The sequence below is a fragment of the Pelophylax lessonae genome (genome assembly GCF_965119305.1).
Source record: "Pelophylax lessonae genome assembly, chromosome: 6".
Taxonomy (NCBI): domain Eukaryota; kingdom Metazoa; phylum Chordata; class Amphibia; order Anura; family Ranidae; genus Pelophylax; species Pelophylax lessonae.
In genome coordinates, this window is record NC_138773.1 from 232,180,206 (window position 1) to 232,200,312 (window position 20,107).

Consider the following 20,107-nt stretch of genomic DNA (forward strand, 5'->3'; position numbering starts at 1 on the left):
CTGTAAATAAGGAATAAAAAGGCATTAAAGTAAATTTACTAAAGGAAATTAATAAATAGAATTCAAGTGAAAATTAACTACTGCTACTGCTATAACCATGTGGTAAACATGGCAATGTCAGACCCCCCCCCCCCCCAGTGATTGGTTGAAACATAGGCAGTAAAGCGCAAGCTGGAGGTGTGTGGAGTGTAAGAAGATTGAGGAGTGTTATCTAGAGGCTGTCAGAGGATATCTTATTAAAATTTAGCTCTTTGCGTCCAGTATCTTGGAATTTAAGGCAATACAGAAGAGGAGGAGGAGATGAATTAGTGGTCCTTTTGAAGGAAAGAACCTTGAAGGAGCGCACACTTCTTGATCAATTCTTTAAAGCTGAGACTCTGCAGAAGTTCAGGTTATCCAAGCAACTGATAATGGAGCTCTATATTCAACTGATCGGGTGCCTTGAGTAATCTACACAGAGAAGTCATGCCATACCAGCCATGACCAAGTGGCTCTCAGCCTTACATTTTTTTGGAAAGGCATCATACCAGATGGTCGCAGGTGAGATTGTGGGAATTTTCCAGTCCTCTTTTTCCCATCTCCTCACCCAAGTTCTAAATGGATTCTGTTCATGCGGGTTGCATGCGATAACTTACTGCATGATATCATGAGGTATCTTCAACTAGATAATGCATGTGAGTTTCTTCATTAATTGCACCATTTTTTTTTACATTCTGCAATATGTTATCGCATACTCGAATGCGGTAACATATTGCTTAGTGCATTGTGCCCAATACTCTCAAATAACAAGATACCTTGCCAAAGAGACTATTTATAGAAAAATACTTTATCCTTTCTTAGTGCCTTATTGGGATTATATTTACACATTATTGCTGTGCCGCAATGAAACAGAGCTCATGACTGCACAAGGTGTATGCTACTCCAACATCTCATATTCCTGATATGTGTCTGTTGCACTGTGTTTGTGTTAAAAAGTATTCTGTTCTCTTTGTATTTCTTCCTTTGCGCAGAATACCTGGTGATCCTGCCATTCCCCCTGCCTCCTTATTTCAAACTGACCACGCTATGCATAGAAGCACATCCTTCCCAGTGTGGTCACTGCCTGTTCTCCAAAGGCCAAGACTTGCTCTTTCTGTGCCTGTTGACAGACTTCCCCCTGCAGTCTCCAACCCCACCTTTCCAAGCCCCTTTTGTAGCTGAGAACAGAAGTCATGTGATAACTAATGAATAAAAGTAGAAAAAAAAATATAGACAGATAGATAGATAGATAGATAGATAGATAGATAGATAGATAGATAGATAGATAGATAGATAGATAGATAGATAGATAGATAGATAGATAGATAGATTATATATACAAACATATGTTTTGCCTTTAATTTCTATTTTAAAGTGAATGGGTTGTTTTACAAGGTAAGGGTAAAACATAACAAGCACACTTACATTTTTGCCAGGCACTCCAACTGTTCCCTGCCCTCCCCTTGGTCCTGGAGCTCCAAGATCACCCTTTAAGGAAAGAATTGGATTAGTATACAGTTTAATCACCACTACCTCCAGTACAAGCACAGCTGTGGATTTTATATACACCTTTAATATATTTCCATTTATTACTCCTAGGCTACACCTGGAGGCATTTGTGAATGTGGAGTATTCATTCACTATTAGGATTACAATCACAGTGCAATTCAACACACACATTCTAAATAGGCTGTAGATGCACTTTAACCACTTTAGTACCGGAGGATTTTCCTGCTTTACGTCCAGGCCACTTTTTGCGATTCGGCACTGTGCGATTTTAACTGAGAATTGCGCGGTCATGCAATGCCGTACCCAAACAAAATTTACGTCCTTTTTTTCCCTACAAACTTCTTCTTTCTTTTGGTGGTATTTGATCACCTCTGCGCTTTTCATTTTTTGCGAAATTAATAAAAAAAAGCGACAATTTTGAAAAAATAACAATATTTTTCTACTTTGACAGTTAAAAAATATCCAATATATTCATTTTTGTCATATATTTAGGCCAAAATGTATTTAGCTACATATTTTTGACAAAAAAAATTCTCAATGAGCGTATTTTTAACCGCTTTAAGACCGGTAGATTTTACCCCATTCCTGACCAGGTCATATTTTGCGATTCGGCACTGCGTTACTTTAACGGACAATTGCGCGGCCGTGCGACGCTGTACCCAAATTTATGTCCCTTTTTTCCCCCACAAATAGAGCTTTCTTTTGGTGGTATTTGATCACCTGTGCGATTTTTACTTTTTGCGCTATAAACAAAAAAAGAGCGACAATTTTGAAAAAATAACAATATTGTTCACATTTTTTTTATATGAAATTCCCCCCAAAAAATGTAAAAATCTAAATTTTTTAACATTTTAGGCCAATTTGTTTTCTGCTACATATGTTTGGTAAAAAAAATCGCAATAAGCGTATTTTGATTGGTTTGCGCAAAAGTTATCGCAGCTACCATCTACGGGAAATTTATGTCATTTTTATTGTTTTTTTTTAAACTAGTAATGGCGGCGATCTGGCGGCGATCTGCGATTTTTTTTTGCGGGACTGCGACATTGCGGCGGACAGATCGGACCCCTAACTGAAATTTTTGACACTTTTGGGGGTACCAGTGACATTACTACAGTAATCAGTGCTATAAATATGCACTGTTACTGTAAAAATGACACTGGCAGGGAAGGGGTTAACTTTTATTGGTGATCAAGGGGTTAATGTATGCCTGGTGCTTACTGACGTGTGTGGGGGGAGGGGACTGTGTGACACAGGCACAGATCGCAGGTTCAGCTATGCTGAATCCTGTAATCTGTCCCTGCCTGTCACTTAGGAGATCCGCCCGCTTTGTTTACACAAGCGGGCGGATCTCATCACTCGATCCCCGATGATCGGGGAAGAGCGGCAGTGATCACCGCCTCTCCTCCCCTGGCCCGACTCCCGCTGTTTCTGAATACAGCGGGAGCAAGCCTCCGGTGGCGCGCATGCGCCGCCCACAAGGGGAGGAGTCCAGCGACGTAGACCTACGTCGCTGGACGATAACGAACCACTTTGCCGCAGTACGCTCCATGTGAGTGGTCGGCAAGTGGTTAATGCACATGCTCTACTTTTTTTAAACTGCAGAGCACCGCAGTGTGTAGTGCCTTTGCATTTGTGTGGGGCACTGTAGGGCACTGTTTATGTGCGCTGGGATGCAATTAACAATGAGTGGCAACACACTCCAACATATATATATATATATATATATATATATATATATATATATATATATATATATATAAACGCACTCTGTCATGCCTTCAGTCTATAAGGAAAAAATAATATCCTTTGGTCTTGTAATACCAACATTATCCACAAGATGCCACTCTTACAAAAGACTACAGATGGACAGTATTCTATGGTATTACACATTTCCTGTTATATCACTGGTAACTAGCTCCACCTCCTATTGCAAGTTCTTCTTACATTCTCCATTAGAATACACCACATGGAAGTCAGCTAAGCCTGCACCACATGTTCCCGAGGAAATCCTTATCGTTGTGAGGCAGTATCGCTGGTATGCCTAAAGACTGTTAACTGTATATCCAGTGGACATTTGTTTATGTTCATGTACTTATTATATGTTCATTTATCTGTTTATTTCTAGTTTCACCACGCACATGTACATCCTATTCTTATATGACCACCATCTGTTCGTTGTAATAAAGATCCAAAGTTACAGACAGTCTGGTTATTTTAGGATTCAAAGTTTAAACTGTATGTTGAGCTACATACACGCCAGGGGGAAACGTTTAGCAAGAACAGAACACATATATATATATATATATATATATATATATATATATATATATATATATATGTATATATATATACTGTTACCATAACATATGGTATAACTCAAATTATGATGTGCAGCTCAACATACGCTGTGGTGTGAACCAAGCCCTTAAATACTGATAGTACTGACAGTCTGTATTTATTGTTCAGCAATGTCACTAAAGCTTTATATGGGGATTTTCTCCTCTAACTCAAGTTTTTTCAACATAATGTGTAAGTATAGCCTGGAAAGAAGATTTAAATGAACCTAGAACTCTACCTGCTAGCTTAAAATAACAAATAAAATATGTTTTTTCATGTATGGGCAAGATTGTGGACCCTCTGTGCAGTCTGCACATAGGTGGAGAGCAGAGACACAGAGCCTAAAGAATTGCTTGGTATTTACCAGCGCACCCTGAAAGTGGTGATTGGCTTTTCTGCAGGACTACTGCCAGGCTATGGCCCTTGGACACATCCATGCAGACAGCAGCTGATCCGGGAAAGAACCAGAGCAATGTACCAAATCACTAAGAAATCTTGGAAACGGGGGCAGGTCAAGGTCAAGGCAGACATCAGACAAGCATGGCAAGGTACAAGGCTGAGGTTGATAACTGGATTGACAAGAACTAAGGAACATTGGAACTCAGGGACACCAGAACTCAGTGACACTGGGTGACTCATGGGTCACTGTAAACACAGAAATTCATGGCATGTAAGTCTCAGGATCTCCAGAAGACTAGACTTTCAACACTTAGCAACCGTGAGAGACTGGGGCCTGCAGCAAGAAATAAAATGGATTGCTCTAAAACAGGGCTACAAGTAAATTTAGCTCTGTTGGCTTGTAGTTAACCTGGCTAATTTGTAGTCTTTGAGATCAAATGGGTTTCCTCCTAAGCCTGGTTTAGCTGTGGTTCCTCCCTTTTGTCAATAGGTGGCACTGTTACCGTTGACATTAGTATGATGAATTACAGTGAATCTAGGTTATAAATATGTATACTTCTCTCAGCCAATCAATAGGAGTTTCTTTGGCCGCTGAGGATGCTGGGAGAGGGTACTTATTTGGAGGAAGTCAAGTGATCTGGGTCTTTAACACCCGGTGTGTGTGTGTGGAAAAGCTGCTACTGGGTGGGCCTAAAGCCTAACCATGTGCTTAAGGTTTTGCAAGGGAGAGTCTGCCCACTACCTAGAGGCATGTGAGAGGGATGGAGTTCTGAGGAAGTACCAGAGGTGACTTTTCATGACCCGGGGACTATAAAGAGGCTGGGGAAACAACACACAGTGGTCAAGCCAACAGATTTTTTATAGAGCCACTTAGCTAGTTTGCAGAATTTAGTATTTACCTTTGCTCCTTTTAGGCCAGCTTCTCCACCAAGTCCTCGTGGACCCTCTGGACCAGGATCTCCCTGAAACCAAAATACATTATGACAGCACATCCACCATTGTCATTTTATTCATTTATTGCTGCAACACATTTTATTGTAACTAATGTATTCACCTTCTCTCCTTTGGGTCCATCAGTGCCTGCACCTCCTTTGGTACCAGGATCTCCTCTGCGACCCTAGAAAAAGACTTGGAATAAGTAAAGGCCTAATGCAGCAAAAGATCTCGGTGAAGCAGAAGTCATACAGAAAGACTGAAGAACGGCTAGGGAGCCACAATATACTGCAAGTGTGAAAGTTAACCACATAGACAACATAGAACAAACAGCGGGCAGAGAACAATAAGCAGCAATAATCAAGAAGATAATGTCTCACTGGCTCTCCTTTTGGTCCTGCTGTGCCAGGTCCTCCTTTATTCCCTTTTGTACCTGCAGCTCCAGGAGCACCAGAATTTCCAGAGGGACCCTGAAAAATATAGAGACTTGTGTTAGAGCAGTAAATGCTTTATGTTTTTAAGACCATAAATAAGAACATTATGCCTGTAAAATAGGCATATAACACTGCAACAATAAAAAACTACAGTTCAGTTCCTAAAAAAATCATTTGATGGTGGTCCATGCTTTTTACTGGCAACATAAAAGCAGAACTTCAGCCATTAAAATAACTTTGTTCCTTCTGGCTCCTCCTACCCCCCTCTTTACTGTAATTGAAGCTTATTACCTTATTTATTAAATGCATTCTGACCTTTTTGTGTTGCAATGCAGTACTTCTGTCTTTGTCGTCTCGGCTAGAATGACATTGGGTTCCGCTGCCTCCTGGGATATCTACGTAACACATCCCAGAAGGCAGGTTTGCTGACGTGTGCATGCGTGGTGCAGGATTCTGCATCTGCAAGCCACAATGAACTACCTGCATACAGACCCCGCAGATGTCAAAAGTCCCTGATACCAGCATATCTGCGCATGCGTGGGAAGCCACCACACCAGCAAGTATGTGCCTTAGGTTTCTACTGGGTCCCAAAGATTAGGCAGGGACCTTCGGCACATCTGCACACACAAATATTCAAAGATGGCTTGGGAGAGGAGGGACATGATGAGTATATTGGCAGTATAAAGTTCCTCTTTAACTCCTCAGAATGTCATATATAAATGTTGGGAAATTTTGAACATGGTTTAAGCCAGGCTACAGACCTGTTGGTTATGGTCTTATACCCCCCCAGCTCCTCCAACCTTGGGGAGAGGTAATAAACAACAATGTGTGAACATTGAAAGGTATAGTTTGTTAACCACTTCAGCTCTGGAATATTTTACCCCCTTTATGACCAGGACTTCTGTTACTATTGGGCACTACACTACTTTAACTGGCGATTGCGCGGTCATGCAACGTTGTACCCAAATTACATTTATATCATTTTTTTCACACAAAAATAATTTTATTTTGGTGGTATTTGATCACCACTGTTTTATTTTTTTATTTTTTTTTTGCAATATAAGCAAATAAAGACAAAGTTTTGAAAAAAAATATATATTTTTTTTTTACTTTCTGCTATAAAACATATCCAATAAAAAAATTTTAAAAATCGAATTTCATCATAAATGTTGGCCAAATTGTATTCTGCTATATATTCTTGATAAAAAAAATCCCAACAAGTATATATTGAGTGGTTTGCATGAAAGTTATAGCTCCTACAAACTATAGTTTATATCTTACTGTAGAATTTTTATTTTTTTTATACTTCTAATAGTGGCGATCCATGACTTATAATGGTACTTCGATAGTGCAGCGGGCAATCTGACACTAACTGACGCTTGGGGGAGGACTGACTAACTGCCACTGACATCACCAGTGACAATAAAACAGTAATTAGTGATAATACTATACTGTACACTGTCACTGTACTAATGACACTGGCTGGGAAGGGGTTAACATATAGGGCAATCAAGGGGTTAAATATGTGCCTAACTATGTGTAATGTGTGTAAAGTGTGCTGCTTTTACTAACGAATCTATAAATGTATCATCACAGGAATGAGAAACACGGATATCGTTCCCTGCGTAAAGAGCTCTGGGCTGTGAATGTACACAGCCGATCAGCAGGACCCGGTCGCAAATCAGTGACTGGGATTTGCTGACAGGCTCCTGCTGTGTACAATCGTATGCCCTAAACCCAGAAGTAGGCAGCGATGTATTGGTACCTCGCTATGACTATAGCAGTCACTCATCAGCTGTACAAGGCGGATCGTCCCTAAGTGGTTATGTTGAACCCGTAGTAGAGACTCTGGGATACTCTTGTATCTTGTATCGTGTTATCTTGCTCAAAGTGAGCTTATTATAGTTAACCACTTGCCAACCAGCCGCCGTAGTTTTACTGCAGCAGGTCGGCTTTATTACGCAAAATGATGTACCTTGTATGTCGCTTTGTGTAAAAGATGGTGGGGGCGTGCGTGCGCCGCCGGAGGCGCACACAAGGGCCGATTGGCCAGAGGAGGAGCCAGTCAGTGGGTCCTGCGATTGCTCCCCCATGGAGACAGAACAGCGGCCTGCCTATGTAAACACGGCAGACCGCTGTTCTGTCAGAGATGAACAAAGGGATCCTGTGTTCCTCCTGTTTAGAAGCACAGGTCTCTGTGTTCATCCAGTGAGTCGATCCCCCATACAGTTAGAAAGCACTCTCTAGGAGCACACTTAACCCTTGGATTGCCCCTGGTGTTAACCCCTTCCCAGCCAGTGTCATTGATCTATCCTCTAGTTTGTAGACACAATAACTTTTGTGCAAACCAATCAATATACACTTATTGGGATTTTTTTACCAAAAATATGTGTCAGAATACATATTGGCCTAAATTGATAAAAAAGTTTTATTTTGTAATTTTTTTATTGGATTTTTTTTTTTCAGAACTGTCGCTCTTTTTTTGCTTATAGCGCAATAGTTTTTAAAGGAGCAGTGATTTTAATGATGCTTACAGTGAAACAATAAAAATGAAAAATTCCTTTAAATATGCCTGGGGGGGTCCCCTTAATGTACTTGTAAAGTGGCGCATCTGTATGATGTATAGAGCGGGCTGCTGCAATACTTACACTTATAAAGGAAAATATGTAATTTAAACTTGCTCACAGCTGTAATGTATTGTCAGCTCCTAGCAATACAGATAAAAAGAAATAAAAAAAATAAAAAAACGGCATAGGGTCCTCCTCAAAATCCATACCAGACCCTTTAGCTAAGCTTGCAGTCTGGCAGGTCATAAAAGGGGGGGATGAGCGAGCGCCTCCCTTCCTGAACCAAATAAGGTCACATGCCCTCAACATATGGGGGGGGGGTGGCTGCTTTGGGGCGGGGCACCTTGTCCCCATGTTGGGAACAACTTTGGGCTGTGGTTGTCAGGGTCTGCGGGTGAGGGGCTTATCGGAATCTGGAGGCCCCCTTTAACAAGTCGTTCCCTAATGGGGGCTCACCTAATGTGCTAGAATGTGATGCATATTAGCACAATATGCCTTTACTTTCCAGGTAAGAAAAAAAAAAAAAACAACAGACTTTACTTTCTCTTTAACCACTTAAATACAGGGCACTTTCACCCCCTTTCTGCCCAGACCAATTTTCAGCTTTCAGTGCTCATTGGCGTCTATGGGAAATCTTGGTCAGCTTGGCATGCACTCTTGGGGAGCAGCGAGAGGGGACCCAGGACTACAACATATCTATACATTTTAAAAGTGGGGTATGCCTGTACACTACAGTGACTGCACTAAACTAACTCAACACACTATCTACTAACTACCTATCTAGTCTCTATTGCAAAACACTATTCATGGCTAGCATGTAAGCAGCAGCCTTATATAGTGTGGGGGGTGGACTTAGTCCCTGAGCCATGATTGGCCAAAGGCACTCTGTCTTTGGCCAGTCATGGCTCTCACAGTACATTGTGCTGTGATTGGCCAAAGCATACAGGTCAGGTGCATGCTTTGGCCCATCATCAGCAATCAATGCACTGCAACAGCGCAGTGCATTATGGGGCACTCATCGGTGGGCGAACTTCCCGCTGAGCACCCCAAACACCGCAAACACACGAACAGCTGATGTTAACGTCGAACTTACATTCGACTCAAACACAGAGCCCATTCCTAGTTGTAAACAGGATAAAATCCTGACCTGATCCTGATGCAAACCGGACCTGATACTGATCAAAAACTGACCTAAAGTGCTGAACAACTACTTTGTCAATTAGCTGGGAAAACAGAGCTTCAATTCGCATTGCACATGTGTGAACCCAACCTTAGAGGTTTACAGGGGGGGGGTTACAAAAATGTCTTTGGCTGGTATTAATGAGAAGTATGTCATATGATAATACGCTTCTATGTTCTTTGCATAAATTATCAAAATGGTATAAATATATCCTGAAATGTGAACAATTTAATACTTTTTTCTATTCTGTTAAAGTGCCATGGACAGCATATATGTAAGGGACAGCATATATGTAAAATAAACAAAATCTGGAAAGTGCCCCATGAGAAACCCAATGTCCGAGGTCACTTCCAGGCTATAACTGACATTTCCAGTCCATCGAGCATAGGACGTAGTATTCTAAAAGCCAGGCTGATAGAGACAGGTATGATTCATGATAAAACTGCAGAATAAAAAAAGTACTAGCAAAAAATAGGTTAGTTGGAACTGAGACATCCTGGTAATAAAAGGCTGTTATCCTGGACTGGCCTACAGACTTATGTTTGCCACTGTCCAATCCCCCAGAAGGTGTACATATAACCTAAAAGTTAGAGACTTCCTGTGTCTCTCAATGAGCGAGAAAAAAAAAAATAGACCTAATTTATGCATATTTAAAAAAAGAGAATCTAGAAGTATAAATATGAAAAAAAAAAAATTTAGCTACATAATATTTTCGCAATATAGTATTGAAAATTAGAGAATATGTAAATTATGAAGATACACTGACTATATATATATATATATATATATATATAAAACAGCTCAGACCAATATGTAGTGCAAAATACCTGTACCAGTGAGGAAAAATAAGGCACAACCAGTAGTAAAACCAAAAGAATTAATGAAAGTGGCAATAAAATGAGCATATGTGATGCTCAAACTGCAATAGCCACACAACCTATCAAACAATATCTTATAAAAACAAACTAAAGTCAGAATCTATGCTCAAATATAGTAAAACATCTAATGGTGAAGGAAGGGGTTTCTATGATAAGCATGTTCCAAAAGTACCATAGAGAAAGTCCAGCAGGTAGTAAGTGATACAGAAAGTGTGAAAATGTTTCTATGTCAGGTTACCTTATCTCCTTTCTCTCCGAATGGCCCTGGTGGTCCATTACGTCCAGGCCTTCCAGCATCACCCTGGAAAAAGAAATCCTCAAACATGAACAATCTAAAAAGAAATCCATTAAGTAGTCAAGCGTGTGGCTATAACAAAAAGCTAAGACAGGCATGTCCAAAGTCCGGCCCACAGGCCAATTGCGGCCCGCGGGTCGCTTTAATACGGCCCCATAGGTCATTTTGAAAAATACATTGGCATCATTCCTGACTATTATTGCTGCCATCATTGATCATCATGGGTGGGTTCATATAGCTCTTAACCCTTGTATGACACGCATGCTCCAGAAAGGAGATGAATACATTGTAAAATCTCAGTTAACGTCAGTTGGTCTAAATCAGTTATAAATATATTTGAACACAACATGTATACTTATATGTGTTATGTTCCTGTTCATATTTTTTTAACTTAAAAGTTGACAGACAACATTTATTACCAATAATATGTAATGTACTTTACAATGTTCCTGACATATATTTCAGCTTCCTGGATTTTTTTTTCATCTGGCCTTCAGATATGAAAGGCAGAGTGATTTAACACCTGTTTAGATTTGTCATCAATGTGACAAAATGAAAAGTATGCCCGTTTGCAATAAACTTTGCATAAAATAGTTAATTTGCATTTAATTTTAATGGTCTAAAGAATGTCAGACAAAACGGTCGGCCCTCACGCGTGTTCGCTTCATCAAATCTGGCCCTCTTTGAAAAAAGTTTGGACACCCCTGAGCTAAGAAATGCTAAAGGGACTGTTCGCGTTACATTGTGTATGTGTAGACACTAGCAAACTAATTAGAGTTCCCTAACACTTCTATACAATATTTTTGGCAATTTGTAATTAACGCAGGAATTATGAAATGGTGATATACAGTAGGTTGACTGTATCTTATATATATTTTCAGACTTTTTACGTGATTCAAGTTGGTGCATTTAGTTTTTTACAAATCTTTGGGCTCCCTCTAGTGGAGAATTTATGAATAATGCCACTATATTTAGGAAAAAATGTTCCATTGAGACCTGAGGGCTAATTATAAAAACATGAGAAAAGAAGTTGTATAAAAACCAGCAGTTGTTACTTATGGTAGCCAAACTGATTTAGGGCTCTTTCACACGGGCGGTCCGATCAGATCCGCCTGTCAGTTTTTTAGGCGGATCTGATCGGATCCTCCATGCAGCTCTATGGGGCAGCGGGTGTCAGCGGAGGTCACCTCCGCTGACACCCGCTGCCATCCGCATCCGATCCTGTGCTGAAATCTGGACGGATGGAAACCCTATTTTTCCATCCGTTCAGTAATCGGAGCGGAGCGGATCTGATGAGAGCGGACAAGCGGTCCGCTCTCCTCCGATCCCCCATAGAGGGCAGCGGGTGCTGAGACACCTCCCTCTCCGCTCTGCAAGCGGAGACGGAGCTGTCATCCGCTCCCGGCTGAGCAACACGGATCCGCGGCGGACCGTGTGAAAGAAGCCTTAATCTCTGGAACACAAAACAAAGAATCCGGTTGGTCACCATGGGTATTTTCTCACATTTTCATTTTTCATGTGTTTATAAAGAATAAAGTGCAATCTCAACACAAAATAACTTTCAACATTTTTAACTATCCATTGTAGTTCACCAAAAACCTCTCAGTGGACATGATATCCAGAATGTGTAGTATATGCAAGGTCTAGACTAGTGACCTAGCTACTCTAGAAGATTCCAGAGAGCTAAATAACATGAATGTGATTATAGGCTGGTATGAGCACTTGTTAGCTGTCCAGCCTCAGTAGGCAAGTGTTAAACCAAACGTGTACTGAGGAATTATTGAGACTGGCCTTGCAAAATTCTCTTTCTGGTTATCTCCTAGTGGCTTCCCTGCTATTCTTTGTTGGATTTTCAGCCTTGGGATCAGCACACAAATGAGTAAATAGATTTTTAAAAAAACTGTACTGTCTTATTGTAGCCTCATTATTTAAATAAAGTATAACTAAAGACAAGGCTTCTTTTTTACTTTTGGATAGAATAGAGAGGGTGTACAACAACTGTCAGGTTTTTATTGCTGTCTGTGTCCCTATTAGGGAGATTCATCCTCTCTATTTGTCCTGTTTACCATTATCACTGAAAGTATATGAATAGAATGCAAATCTTCCAAAGGGACCATTAGTTCTGGTGACCCTGGTAAAAACCAGGGATTCCCTCACTTAGGAGGGATTTCTTCTCACTTCCTGTTTTGGCTATAGGACAGGAAGTGAAGGAAAATCTCCCCTAATGGGATACAGATGACAAAGAAAGACTGGCAGTGGTTCTAACCCTCCGTTACCCTCTCCAAACTAAAACAAAATGCATTTAGTTCAAATTTAAGACAATTAACCAAAAAAGCCCACATTGTTTTAAATACAGTAATCCCCCGCTACATCGCGGTTCAGTTTTTGCGGTCCCGGTAATTCGCGTTTTTTTTTGTAATGTTATTTTACTATATAAATCATTAAAAATGAAAGATTTTTGTGTTTTTCATAGCTCTTGCTCTGTCTCTAAGTATCTTTTATGTGTTTAAATGAGTTTCTATTGTTTTAAAAGTGTGTTTAAAGACCTTAAAATGCTTCTACATGTACAGTGACAGTAAAAAAATCATGCCTACAATGCATTTTAATAGGGTTTTTCTATTTCGCGGAATTTCACTTTTCGCGGCTGGGTCCGGAACGTAACCCCCGCAATGGAGGGGGGTTTACTGTATTGTTTTTTTCAGGCAACTGTATTATATGTGTATCTAAAACTGCCACACACACAGGAAAATTATCTGATGAGAATTTATTGTATGTTTTGATGAGCTTTTTAGTAAGTTGCCCAATGTGACCCAATCTAGCCTTAAATGTCCATGATGGTGTTCCATTGGTGCTTCCATCATCCTCTGTATAATCTGAATGTTTGACACTTAGGGGTTTGATTTACTAAAGGCAGAAAGACTGGGCACTCTGCAAGTGCAGTTGCTCCAGAGCTTAGTAAATGAGCAGAAGCTCTACTGACTTCCATCATCCAATGATGTGCAAGCAAAAATGCCTTTTCTTTTTTTTTCCTTGCACGTGATTGGATATTCTTTGCAAAGTGAAGCCTTACCTCATTTAATAAGCTCTGGGGCAACTGCGCTTGCAGAGGGCAACTGCACTTTGCAAAGTGCACAGTCTACTTGCCTTTCGTAAATCAACCCTTTAGACTCTTAGACTTAAAATACTACATGCCCAATTCTTGATGAAAAAAACTGTTGCAGATTAGACTGTCCTCAGCTAAGCAAAATGGTACTACAAAGCCTATCAGTCCCATCGGGAATAGCTACTTGACAGCTTAAAGTGGTTGTAAATCTATGTCATGAAATATGAACAAAGCAAATCTCTCTATAGTTTGTACTAAATCCAGAGCACTTTTCTGTTTGCTGCCTTTGTTCCTCTGCCATCAGCATGAGTCACTTCTGACAGCATAGCTCGCAACTGTCCCTGATTTCAGGGGACTGTCCCTGATTTGGAATAAAGTCTTTTTGTCCCTCCTTCCTCCGTATTTGTCCCTCATTTTGGTCTGATCTATATAGCTGGATATAAAATGCACTTTTTATCTTTCAAAAAGTGTTTCCCAATACTAAACTTCTAAATTGCTGCATTTGTAACTTTCAGAAGCCAATATAAAGGAATAGTAGTAAAAAAAAGCTTGTGGGGTTTACTGAATCACTTTTTTTGTATAATTTTCCTTTAAGGGGGCTAGGGGGGGGGGTGTCCTATGTCTATATACTTTTGCTAATAGGTGTCCCACATTTCCATCTCACAAAGTTGGGAGGTATGCTGACAGGTTTTCCTGACACTGAGAGAAATAAGGAGACAGGGAAGGGAGCTCCAGCACCCAGCCTATGATTAACAGCCTCAGCTCTGTTCCTGTGTGAAGAGGGGTGTGTCCCTTCCCTCCAATCAGCTCTCTGCTCTGCTCGCTGAGCTCTGCCGAGAGTAACGTCAGTTCCTCGCCTCCTTCCTCAGGCAAGCTGCATACATTTTGTACTTTGAATGGATGTAAACTGCAAGTAATCATGGAGAACCTATGTAGGAGGATTTGTTTCATCTCTGTGTATCACCTGAGGCTGATCACTTCATTCAGCATATGTAAGGAGTTACAACCACCTTAATTCTTGATTTAAAGCCGATCACTAAAAAAGTGGGGGTTCATGAGCATAGGAGTCTACCAAAATCTAATGAAGATGACCATTGGGACTACTTGCTGTATATCTTGCAAAAGCAAGACCTTTTTAGATGAATAAACAGATGTAAGCCACAATGAATATAAATAAAGTCTTCTGTGATGCCTTATCTCCTATGAATGAATGCATAAAGAAATCACACACCTTTGGTCCAGGGTCTCCATCATCTCCTCTGTCTCCAGCATCGCCTGCATAACCAAGAGGGCCCTGAAGAATAAATAATATAAAGCATTTCAACAACATTTATACATATGTTAAATTTCCCAAGTCTAGAATATGTTTAGGAAGGTCTATAGCGTTAGAAGTTTCTAAAAGGAACACAAAAACCTCCAAAGTCACCCAATAACATAACCTAATTGAGCAAAGCAAAGTTTTCCTGCTCTGCCCTGATCCTCCAACCAAGTCCAATGTAAGCTGACAATGTTTGTTTGTCAGATCCAAGTGTAAGTTTATTTCAGAAGGGCAACAGGTACACAACCAGCAGCTTAGTCATGTACCTGGTACCATTCTGAAATAAATCTACACTTACTGGCTTACTTTGGATATTTAGCAAATGGCATTTGTCTAAATGTTCACCTATACTAGCAATGCATAACCAATTATTCTGTACAGAGCACACACCTCTTCATAAATATTGGCATGGCTATGGCTAAGCAGTTATCCTAAATTTTGCTACAGAATAAGTAACAGAGCTATCTGTAATTCATTTATCTGAGCGCCTACAAATGAGATATAATGCTTATTTTACCTGCAATAAAGTTATCTTGTTATAACTATATTTTTTAGAATAATCAAATATTACCTATCTTGCAACCACCTATGATTTTTTTCAAACTGTCCAATAAATATCATGCTTCCATGCAAATATGGCAAACTAATGCTAGCCATACACTATACGAAAAATCGGCCGAAATTCATTTGGACAGTTCTTTCGTTTTTCGGCCAGTTAATGGGCACAAATTGGTAATCGGTTGTGACGTTTTTGAGCCTAAAAAACAAAGGACAAGTTTGGAAATTTTCTGCCGAAGGAACGATAATTTGAAAGGGTAATGTGTGTCTCGTCCAAACTGTTTGCAAAAAACTAACAAAAAACTGATTCATTTATGTCCATTGAATAATTTCTCGGTCATTACATGATGGCGCGACCGTTTGCTCTCATGGCCGAGTGTTCGTTTTTTGAAAATTAGTTTGAACGATTTTTCGTATAGTGTATGGAAAGCATAAGAGTGAACATTGTTACTGTGCAGAATTCCCCAATGAATGGTCATGAACAGATATGCTGTATCATTTCTTAAAGGGAAAGGAGCACCAGAATGGTGTAATATGCAAATAGTGACTTTAGTTAATGAAGTCTAATGGACCCCATCTTCTTCCACATATTACTATTACTTCATTTTCATGATGGACAGCATCATTCACTAACAGTGAGGCACAAGAGAAGGCAGGGGATGGGTATTCATAACTGCAAAACAGGTATTATATGCCTATAAGAGGTCAAGGTACTTACCAGGCATGGCTGCCTATTAGGGAAGTTCACTTAGCTTAGCTTATAAAAACTTAAATTGTAAATCTATCAGATGAAATGGTCATTGCTTATTTCTTTAGAACAAAGCAGTACATGCCCACTTTCAGAGGTGGGTGGTTCCTGTTTATGCTGTCAGGGCTGTATTCATTATGCTAATCAAGGCTCCTGCCAACAATGGGTTTTTTTTTGGGGGGGGGGGGGTTTACAGACTCCTCGTGCTTTATTTTTTCACTAGTTAATACAAAAATATGACAGTTAAGTCTGTAAACTATTTGATTTTAAAGTTTTAATTGACAGCCTTTCCAGAAACAGAAAAGTAGAGCTGCATGTATGCTGTTTGTCATGCAGGGAAGCCCCCCCCCCCTTTTAATAAACCCTGCGCCTTTTTTTTTTTTACCCATACAATCCTTTTTCTGTATTTTCTCACAAAATGGCCAAACAATGGGTAATAAAAAAAAAAAAAAAGAAACTAAGCACAGGTTGAACATTCTATGTATTCTCCAGTCCTGCGACTATAATAACTGTCCGTCCAACACCTTATGGTATATATGACCCCGAAAGCTTACCTTATCTCCAGGATCTCCCTTACAGCCAGGAGAACCAATTCGACCCGATTTACCCTAAAAAAAAAGTTGAAATTGGCTGTGAGCAAAATTAATTTATTGTTATCTGTTAAAACGAAATTAAAAAATAAAATGTGTCCTTTAAACCATTTTACCCTTTACTTAACGAACACTGAAAAGTTGTATAATAAAACTGCATTTCCAACAGTAAAAACACACAGGTATTTATTATCTTCAGAAACATTTTAGCTTGTACATTGTTGTGCGGGCAAAATGATGCTGGATTCTATACAGTATCTGTCTACAAAATGTAGCAATTATCTTCTTATTTTGATGTTATATATATTTTTAGTATATACAGTCTTATTACAATGAAGATAGAGATTTGCACCCACCTTCTGTCCATCTGTACCATTTCTTCCAGCCAGCCCAGCTGATCCCTGTGTCATAAAGAGAAAACAGTTAATAAAGCACAAACTTCAACCTCTAAACCTTTTAATTACACCCATCCACCAAACGACTTACCTTTCTTCCATCTGCTCCAAAATCTCCCTGTAAAACACAAGAGAAAGACAGTTACAGGTGACCAACCACACCCGCCATATCAACTTTTGACAGATGAAGGAATTCATTTTTACCTTTTCACCTTTCAGACCTGCAACACCCTAAAAGAGAAGGAACTGTGTTATATAAAATCACTTATAATGAGAACAGTACAGATTGGTGATACATGTAGTTCTTTTGAACTTCAAACCTTAGGCCCGGGATATCCAATTGGTCCTTCAATTCCAGGGTCTCCCTAAAAGAGAGGAGATTAAGACATGAGCACATTCAAATATTAGGTCAGGTAGATTACATGCTTTCCAGTACATAAATTGGTTACTGACCTGCCTTCCTTTTGGTCCAGCGTCTCCAGGTTCACCAGCATTTCCTTTGGCACCCTAAAAAATATAAGAGAAAATATCAGGTGTGGAAGCAAGCAGAGGTATTCAGAAACGTGATTAAAGCATGCTTTATTGCTTCACGTTCTTCTGCAGATGTCTCTGTAAGGTATATACTCAAAGAAAAAATTACCTTTCTATGAATTTGATCATTAAGTCCAGTCTTGAAAATCTTTTCTGGCCTATTATATTAATTTGATTTAATGCTGTTTCCAATAAAGTAACATAGGTAACACCTTACAAAGGTAACAAGGGAAATAAGTCTGGCACTACTATAGGGATAAATGGGCAGCCTCCCAGAGACAGGGGTTATTTGTCACAGCCCTTGGCACCATGCTGTTATTTATACAACAGAATGATGGTGCTCCTTAGTACAAGTTTCTCCCCTAGCATCATATGATAATTTTAGCTAAAACTACTGCTAGAGAGAGCTATTGGAAGCATCATGGTATATTTTCCTAACTACATTTTAAATACATGGGAATATATTGTAAAGAAATTCAGCAATACGCAACAGGCCCGCGGAAACACTTACAAAGTGCACCAGTTATGTCCAGCCGACAGCATCTGCCACGAGGAGCAGAATGCAGCCTGGCCAGTCCGTATCCTAAGGGGATGCTCTCCAGGAGTTGGCTTGGTCTCTGTGCTTTCCCTACTCCTCCAAAACCTTTCCCTTCTCTAAGTACTGTCCCTGTCAGACGGGAGACCTGTCCCTACACTAGCTACTTGCAAAATGTGCACCAAACCCGGGTGCCAGGGTCTTAAAAAGACTCTCCCAAGATGGCCATCAAAGTCACATGGGGTGCCAGCATCTAATCGGATAGCTGCCTCTCTGAGACCAAGGAAACCATAGAGGAATTAAGTTAAATTCCGACTTCCTCCCCCATCTGCAATGCCGCGGCAGATATGTGCGACTTGCAGTAGCAGAAAAAAACTGCACCTGCCTACAGGGTAGCAATAAAGAAAGATGGTCTCAGGTCTTCTAAGCTACAAAGAGTCATCTGACTTCTCATAACATACCCTGCATCCTCTTTCCTTTAAAGAGGAAGTAAACCCTCCTCTGCAAGTTGTACCTATAGGTAGACCTATGATAAGGCTTACCTATAGGTACAGTAAATATCTCCTAAACATGTACCGTTTAGGAGATATTTACCTTAAATGCAGCCAGTGACATCAATGGCGCATGCGCTCTGAAGGAACGGCCGCTGGTACCGTTCCTTCAGAGCCCCGTGCCGTGACCGTTGGCTCCCGCGCGTACGCGCGGGAGTGACTTAATCACGGCTCCAGCCAATCAGATGGCCGGATGCCGCAAACCCGGAAGAAGGGCGTCAGAACATGTCGCCTATGAGAGAGGTGAGCAGTCGGCACTTCGGGGCTTCGTTTTAAGGTAAGTATTTCATAATGAGCTAGTATGCGATGCATACTAGCTCATTATGTGTTTGTCTTTCAGGTGTTTTTGTTTAAAAAAAAAAAAATTCGGAGGTTTACAACCTCTTTAATTGTCTCTTCCTGGATTTAGCCTCAAATTTCCAAAGATGGACAGATGAGGGGATCAAAAAGGATCATAAATATGTACATTCTGAGGCTTGGTGGTACCTCCTTTAAGCCTGTTGCCATAGACCTTGACCCATTTTCATATTTTGCTGCTGCTTTGATGAAAGCAGACTTCTAGAAGAATCAGCATCAGCAGAGTAATGTACCTGAAGGTGGTTATTTTAAAACTTGAAGGGGATCTAATATTTTACATTTTTGTGCGTGTAACATGAATTCTTAGCAGAAAACGAAGGGAAAGAGAGTCATTTGTATAGGGGGTAAATGTAAATAGGTTACCTTTTGTCCTCTCTGTCCAGCTACGCCAGGGGGCCCTGGAATCTCTAAGCAGCTCAGTTTATAGCACTGAAAGAAACAAAAGAGAAGTATGTATGAACAGGGATACAATATCAACAACAACATGGCTGAAAATGTACACATACATTGGAGTTTCCTGGCCCCTGGAAGATCTACATTTCATCTAAGAAGCAAATATAAATTCCGTGTATGTAATGAGATGAAATTTGCCTTTAACTGTTTTATTAATAGAGAATAATAGGTTTCAGCTTAAATTTTCTTCTTGGCATGTTCTGTCTATACATAGTTACATATAGTTACATAGTTGGTAAGGTTAAATAAAGACACCAGTCCATCCACTTAAACCTGTGTGGGTGTGGGTGTGTTCATTGCAAAATCATCCAATGGGACTAACTCTTAATTTAGCTTGAATCACCAATATCATGTTGAAGTTTACAATTTTGAACAGGGGAAAATATATTGTTTATTGCATCATAAGAAAAAAGCACAC

At 40.1% G+C, this 20,107-nt stretch overlaps 1 protein-coding gene across 1 annotated transcript in view; it reads right to left on the minus strand.

Moving 5' to 3' along the window:
• Positions 1 to 20,107, minus strand: part of COL6A2 (collagen type VI alpha 2 chain) — a 48,637-nt gene that overhangs the window by 17,013 nt on the left and 11,517 nt on the right. Inside the window, exons 4-16 of the mRNA XM_082260667.1 lie at positions 19,600 to 19,665; positions 17,716 to 17,769; positions 17,583 to 17,627; positions 17,467 to 17,493; positions 17,354 to 17,380; positions 17,224 to 17,268; positions 16,832 to 16,885; positions 14,885 to 14,947; positions 10,494 to 10,556; positions 5,577 to 5,666; positions 5,318 to 5,380; positions 5,163 to 5,225; positions 1,444 to 1,506 (exon numbers count right to left, since the gene is read on the minus strand). Of these exons, the coding sequence (XP_082116793.1) occupies positions 1,444 to 1,506; positions 5,163 to 5,225; positions 5,318 to 5,380; positions 5,577 to 5,666; positions 10,494 to 10,556; positions 14,885 to 14,947; positions 16,832 to 16,885; positions 17,224 to 17,268; positions 17,354 to 17,380; positions 17,467 to 17,493; positions 17,583 to 17,627; positions 17,716 to 17,769; positions 19,600 to 19,665 (723 nt within the window). The remainder of the gene's footprint in view (positions 1 to 1,443; positions 1,507 to 5,162; positions 5,226 to 5,317; positions 5,381 to 5,576; positions 5,667 to 10,493; positions 10,557 to 14,884; positions 14,948 to 16,831; positions 16,886 to 17,223; positions 17,269 to 17,353; positions 17,381 to 17,466; positions 17,494 to 17,582; positions 17,628 to 17,715; positions 17,770 to 19,599; positions 19,666 to 20,107) is intronic.